Source organism: Neopelma chrysocephalum, unplaced genomic scaffold, assembly GCF_003984885.1.
Source record: "Neopelma chrysocephalum unplaced genomic scaffold, ASM398488v2 Primary Assembly neopelma1_100, whole genome shotgun sequence".
NCBI lineage: Eukaryota > Metazoa > Chordata > Aves > Passeriformes > Pipridae > Neopelma > Neopelma chrysocephalum.
This window is the reverse complement of record NW_020897763.1, coordinates 16974-23626: the sequence shown is the minus strand read 5'-3', so window position 1 is coordinate 23626 and position 6653 is coordinate 16974. Positions and strand designations below refer to the sequence as shown.

The 6653-nt window shown below is 50.0% G+C and overlaps 2 protein-coding genes across 2 annotated transcripts in view; both read right to left on the bottom strand.

Moving 5' to 3' along the window:
• CSDE1 (cold shock domain containing E1) overlaps positions 1-266 on the bottom strand; it is a 24907-nt gene extending 24641 nt beyond the window's left edge. The window contains exon 1 of the mRNA XM_027695442.1: positions 156-266. The gene's annotated coding sequence lies outside the window, so the exon portion shown is untranslated. The remainder of the gene's footprint in view (positions 1-155) is intronic.
• A 1672-nt stretch (positions 267-1938) lies between these two features.
• Positions 1939-6653, bottom strand: SIKE1 (suppressor of IKBKE 1). The gene is made up of 5 exons (XM_027695443.1): positions 6350-6653; positions 6146-6254; positions 5649-5791; positions 3689-3802; positions 1939-3322 (listed from the first exon to the last, which is right to left on the bottom strand). Exons 1-5 carry the CDS (start codon positions 6506-6508, stop codon positions 3233-3235), a joined length of 615 nt encoding a protein of 204 aa, XP_027551244.1. The 5' UTR covers positions 6509-6653; the 3' UTR covers positions 1939-3232.

The window sequence follows — 6653 nt, the reverse complement described above, 5'->3', positions numbered from 1 at the left end:
CCCACACACCCCCCCCACCAACCACCACCACACGCACACACGCTCCGGGCGCGCTGCCTCCGGTGCGGCGGGAGGTGCGCGGGTGGCGCGCTGGGCGGAGCGGCCCCCCCCGGTGCCGTGAAGGGGTCGCGGAGCCCCCCCGGGCCCGCACTCACCCCAACAGCTCAGCGCCCCCGCTCCAGCGCCGCCATGAGCAGCACGGCCCGGCACGTAGGACTGAGACCGCGGCGCTCTCGCGAGAGCCGCCCGCCAGCGGGAGGAGGGGGGAGGGGGCAAGGGGGCGGGGCCGCGCATGCGCATCGGGAGCGCGCGGGGGCTGCGCGCGCGGGCGCGCACTGAAGGGCTCCGTGGGGGGGCGGCAGCGCCCCCTGGCGGCCCCGGGGAGGGAAAGGGGCTGAGGGCGGTGCGGGGGAAGAGGGAGAAGAACCTGTTACATACAGTTTTATCTCTTTCGAATTAACTGCGTCCGAAATGCCTGTGAGGCGTTTTAATTTTCGCTGTCCCAGTGTGGGTTAACGTCCCTCCAATTGGGTCGTTGGTGTGCAGCCGGAAAAAAACCCAGAAACTAAATAGAAGTTGTTTGATTGAGGGGAGAGAGAAAACCCCGGCTGAGGGGAGGAGAGCCCCGGTTGAGGGGAGAGAACGAGTGCCTAACTGAGAGGGAGAGATGGAGCCCAATCTGGGGGGGAGAGAAAACCCCGGCTGAAGGGAGCAGGAGAACCTGTTACAGTGACTGAAAATGTTGTATTTTGTCTCTTTTAAGTTAATGTCGTCTGAAATGCCTGTGAGGCGTTTTTATATTCACTGTCCCAGTGCAGGTGAACATTCCTCCAAACTAGGTCGTTGCTGTGCAGCCAGAAAGAACCCAGAAACTAAATAGCAGTTGGTTTGACTGAGGGGAGAGAGGAAACGCCGGCTGAGGGGAGAAGAGAGAGCCCCGGCTGGGGGCAGACGAGGAGGGCTCAACTGAGGGGAAGAGAGAGGGAGCCCAGGCTGAGGGGGGAGAGAAAACCCTGGCTGAGGGGGAAGGAGCTCGGCTTGGGGTCAGGGCAGGCTCTGAGCCCTCAGGAACCCACTCCCTGTGGGGAAGCCTTGGTGCCAGGCAGGCAGAGCATGAGGGAGGGAGACCAGCTTTGCCCTCGTTAAAGCCCCCGCTGAGCTGAAGGATCGGGGGTGACATTTTGTGTCTGGACTCCAAGCACAGGCAGAGCATTTCCAGTCCTGGAGCTCTGGTCCAGTTTCCAACAGTGAAGCCAGTTTTGAAAATGCCCAGCAGCGCTCAGGAACCGTGTACGACTGGGCTTTTACAGCCACAGATTCCGCATTCACAGATCCAGAATGGGACAGGAGTGAATGGGACACGCAGCTGTGTCACGGGAGGTTTAGGCTGGAGACTGGGGAAAGGTTCTTCCCCAGAGAGTGGTCGGGCACTGCCCAGGCTCCCCAGGGCAAAGGGCACAGCCCCAAGGCTGCCAGAGCTCAAGGAGTGTTTGGACAACACTCTCAGGGACAGGGTGGGATTTTGGGGTGTCCAGTGTAGGGCCAGCAGTTGGACTGGATGATCCTCGTGGGTATCTTCCAGCTCAGGATGTTCCATGACTCTATGAACATATTTAAACTTCCCTTGCCAATTCTGGCCCACTACTAATAAACAATAAACTCACTTAAAGCAATTGCTGTTCAGTTTCTGGCTTTTCTAAATGCACAGCAACAACCAAATTGGAGGGATGTTAAACCTACCCTGGGATAGCGTAGATAAAAATGCATCACAGGCATTTAGGATGATGTTAATTTAAAAGACATAAAATGCAACATTTTGGTTACTGTAATATTTCACTCAGGTAAGGTAAAAACTAGAGGGAGCGAAAAAGGCTTGGGAACATGCAGAACACATGGAATTCCCCCCCAGGACTCACAAACAGAACACACTTGAAAAAATTACTTCTCACTGAGTTTTTTTATTCCCTCCTAAACAATTCCTAATAGAAAAGGATTGTATGCAAGAACACTCCTGTACAGAAATCCCTTATATCTGTCAGTCTTGCTGGATATTCCAGATGTTCGCAAGGAAATGTCTCTTAATAAGCACAGGAACAAGTCACCTTCTGCATCTATCAAAAGTCTCACTTGGGAAAAAGTGGCATAAAAATTTAAATTAATATTGGAAATTAGATGTTTATTGTTCTTGGGGGATTTTTCTTTGATCACAGGTCAGACAGAAATCTTTATATAAAAGTGTCAATAAAAATATCACCATGTTGATAAATTCCTACAACACTGCAACTAATTTCACTCAATGCAGCAACTATGGAACACCTGTCACTACATTCACCTGTGAAGTGACATTAAAAATCCGTGTGTGTGGTCAGTTTGGTTATTTTTGAGCAGACCTGAGCTCACTCTTCCCGAGTCCAAAGTGGCGGGAGGACAAAGAGCTTTGATCTGAAGGTGCTGAGCTGTGGGCAGGGTCTGAGCACACCGACAGATCAGGGCTGGCCAGCACTCACACCCCTGGGAGCACTGGTAAGGCTGGGACAGGTCTATCCACTGAAAAAAAGAACAGTCAAATATGCAGAGTCCTTCAAAAACACCCAGGTTTGTGTCAGGAAGGGTTGTCCACTGATTTTCACCCCTAAAACAAGGTAAAGTTTGCTCCGAATAGGAGTGACTGCTTCAAGTGCCCTGCTGGCACCTGCTGTTCCCTTACCTGCTCCCAAGTGTCCAGGTAACAGAGTCAACCCAGGTAACAAAGTCAGTCCAGGTAACAAAGTCAACCCATCCCAACCCTGAGGGGTCACTCTGCAAAGCAAAACTGCTCTGTGCAGCCAGAGCAAACCACGTCCCTGCCATTTACAATGTGGTTTTTGAATAATCTCTTATTCCCTCTATCAAGTACAATAATCACAACCTGCATTATGTTCTCGAGCTACAGACGAGGTGGATTTAAAAGCCAACTGCACAGCTGGAATTAAATTACCTAAAGCTCATTAAAAAATGACAAAGGGAGAGGAAATGAACGATCACAAGGGAGGACACATCAAATACTTCAGTGTTAAGCATCCTAAGACAGAGCAACAAGCCTCTGCCATCAACATTTCAGGAAAGCGCAGAGAAAACAGCCCACACACTTGAAAGATAAAACAAATATACAAGGAAACAACCTGAAAGAACAAATCCTTGTCAGGCAGTTTCATAACAGTCTCTGGAGGTCTGGAGGTGAGGTTTTTGTGGCCTAAGCTTCACAGTCCGGCAGATCTTCTCTCTCCACCTCGAAAGATTCTTTGCTGATTGACAACAGTTCACGCAGCTCTTTGTTTTCAAGCTGCAAAATCAATATTTTTGCCGAAATAGAAACGAGCTAATTCACAATTAAAGGATGACAAACTTTGAACAGCCCCACTCCTTCATAGATAGATAAAACACATACTTTGTAATACAAGCATTAATACGGTGCTGGCACAAGGGGAACCACGTCATTTAAAGTGTATCTTTTGCTTCTGGCTTCACATATATAAATCTACATATATAAGGACCATCAAGACTTGAAAACTAACAGATCATATTCTGTTTCCTGACTCCACCCCCAAATTTTTGATTATTATAAATCCTTGACACAAACAGAAAATCCAGAGTAAGTCTCTAGATCCCCAAAGCTCAATTTATCCTCAACAGTTGGATCTGCTCTTACCTCCAGCTGAGCCAGTTTCTCCTGAACTTTAAAGAACTGATCATCATCCACTTGAACAGCTTTTCTCATCACCTCTCCCATCTCACATATTCTGTCTATTTGATTTTCAATTTCCTGAAAGACACAAAAGTAATACATTCAACATGTTCAGGTAAAAGCAACAGTCATAACTTATCCCCTCTAAATGACTTACTTCCATTGCCCTAATTTTGGATTCTTTCCATGTTTTGAATTTTAATCCTTTCCTCTCAAGCACTTGCAATCCTTTCTATCTTGTACACTCAGGGATAAGAACATGTACCTTATTGTCCTTTATCATGAGTCATCAGTGAAAACAGTGAATAGAATCACAGCAGTCAGCAAGATAAGGCACCCTGACTTGCTAAGAGGGAAATAACTTCAAGTGTGACAAGGACTGAGACAACAGATTCAGGGTCATGTGAATGCAATTACCAGGTAGTAAATTTTATATTGCTTTATTAGACAAGCCTGGCTCTGACTTTATATAAAGACGTCAAATATAAAAGCAAAGAAGATTTCAAGTAACAGTGTGCAGTAAACAGGCTCATCTCAGAGGGCAATGAAACCAAAGCAAATAAGACCAGAGCCTCCTGAGCCAGATTTTACAGAATCTGTCTAGAGACAGCTCTAATCCTTCTGAAGAAGCATTTTGTTGAATCTCAGAAATGCACATAGACCAAACACTGAAAAATTCCAACATGGAATGTAGCAGCTCCTGTTTGAAGAGCAATATATCAGATAACGTGACAGGGTGGGGTTTCTTTTCTCTAAATGCCCACAGTTCTTCCACTGGCTCTGGAAGATAAATGTATCACAGAGCAGAGAATTTAGTTTTGAATTCCATTATTCATAAAGTATGTAAACAAATCAGAGCATCTAGAGGAGAGCTGGAGGAACGAGAAAGACTTCTGGGGAAAAAAAATTATTATTTTTCTAAACAGTATTATTTTTCTAAACAGAAAGATGGTTATAATAAAAAATAGCTCTTTAAAAGATATTAAAATGTTGTGATTGTTCTCCAAGTGGTGGATAGGGAAAAACTCATGGACTTTAGTATGGAGGACTCTGCCTAGACATTGAGACAGTCATATCCCATCAAAGGTTCCTCCTGAGCCTTTTCAGCTTTGCATTTCCAACTTTTGTTCAAATGCAAAGTCTTGATAAGCAGTTTGTGCACCCACTGGAAACCAGATATTGCTACACCACTTACCTTCAGAGGAGCCAAGCAACCCACAAAAGAGAAGTGGTGAGCTGCCACATATCAGTACCGAGATACACGTGCAAAGAGTCAGGCTGGCTCCAGTTCCAAAGGAAAACCCAAGATATGAGATGTCAGTTGGTTGAACCAACTTGCTGTTCTCCAATCACATAAAAATGCCTTTTAACAAATGCCTAACACGATTTGTAAGTCTTAAATAGAGATTTAATGTTATTCTATTCTTATTAGACACCTAACACGAAGCAGTCCACAGTTATCAGCAGCCACCACATCCCATCAGGTCTAAAGTCACAGAGTCCAGCAGTGGACACTTTTAGGCCACTGCAGAGAGTATCTGGATTTAAAAACACTTGGAAGTGAAAATCTCTTAAGAATTAAACATATACAGTTCACAGAGATTCAGGAGGTTCTTTTCCCTGTGTTACAGTTACTGAACAGGAATGATAACAACTCAGGTATTTTGATTTTATTGTAGAGGATCAAAAATGTTAATTCTTAACCCAGGGAATTCACCACCTGGTCAAAAGAACAAGACTCCACCTGGGCTGTAAAGGGGTTGTATTCTGAAAGGAACAGAGGGAAAAATACCAGCAGAGAGAGACAAGAGTAGGAGAAAATGTATTTTGCAGCAGAGATATTGCAGGACTGGAAACAAAGGTTGTATGACAGCGAGCAAGTGCCAGGGGTCTTGGGCACTCCCCTGTCCCCATTCCACCTTACCACAGAATTAGTCTGATGGACTTTCAAGACTGGTTCTGCATCTTCACGTTTTCTCCCTTCCAAAAGCTGCAACATTTGCTTCCTGTACTTGCTCATGATGAGCTCCAGCGCATCTTGGTGCTCCTCCAGCGAGACCCACAGCTCTGCAGAACACAGCCCGTCAGTGCCACGAACGGAAGAGCGGGAGACGTCCCACAGCAGCGGCAGCAGGTGCCCGGAGGTGCTGGGTACCAGCTGACGGTGGGATCGCGCAGCCCACGACAGCTCAGGCCTGGCACTGCCGTGGGGCTGCCCGGACCCTCCTCGGCCGAGGAGCCACCCGGGGCATCCAGCGACTCTGCCACAGGCAACACAGATCCACTCCCACTCTTCCCGACATGACCCTCCCGCCGGCACCACCGGGCGCGCATCTCCCGCGGCACATCCCCCGGGGCCCCTCCGACATCACCCAGCAGGACCCACCCCCCGATCCCCAACACCCCCCGGGCCCCGCTCACCCCTGTTCTCCTGCTGCAGGTCGCGGATCTGCGTGTTCTCCTGCGCCAACACCACGTGCGGCCGCAGCCGGGACGGGTCGGGCCGCTCCGCCGCGACGCCTCCCGGGCCCTGCCGAGACACGGCGGGGGTCGGTCCGGCCGCCCCTCCCGGACCGGGCCGACACGCGGGGGTCGCTCCGCCCGCACCCCCCGCCCCGCGCTCACCTGGTCGGCGCAGCCCGCGCCCGCCTCCCGCATGGCGGCCACGCGGCGGTGCAGCACGGCCGACTGGTCGATGAGCGACTCGGCCGCCGTGTCGTGCTCCTTCAGCCGCTCCAGCAGCGTGCGCGCGTCCGTCAGGATCTTGTCGATGGTACAGCTCATGGCGGGCGGCGCGGCTCACCGCCGCGGCGGACCCATGTCCCTCCCTGCCCCTCACACCCCCCGGCCCCTCAGCCCCTCACGGCCCCGCCGGGCGCGGGCGGACGCGAACCCGCGGGCCCGGGGGCGCCGCTTCCGCCCGCGGCCA

Excerpts from the sequence above, each read along its gene's own strand:
- SIKE1 (XM_027695443.1), bottom strand. The coding sequence starts at position 6,508 with ATGAGCTGTACCATCGACAAGATCCTGACGGACGCGCGCACGCTGCTG. Across the intron at positions 5,792-6,145 it reads CCTGCAGCAGGAGAACAGGG|AGCTGTGGGTCTCGCTGGAG; the intron begins GTGAGCGGGGCC and ends TGTGTTCTGCAG. Across the intron at positions 3,803-5,648 it reads TCCATCAGACTAATTCTGTG|GAAATTGAAAATCAAATAGA; the intron begins GTAAGGTGGAAT and ends TGTGTCTTTCAG.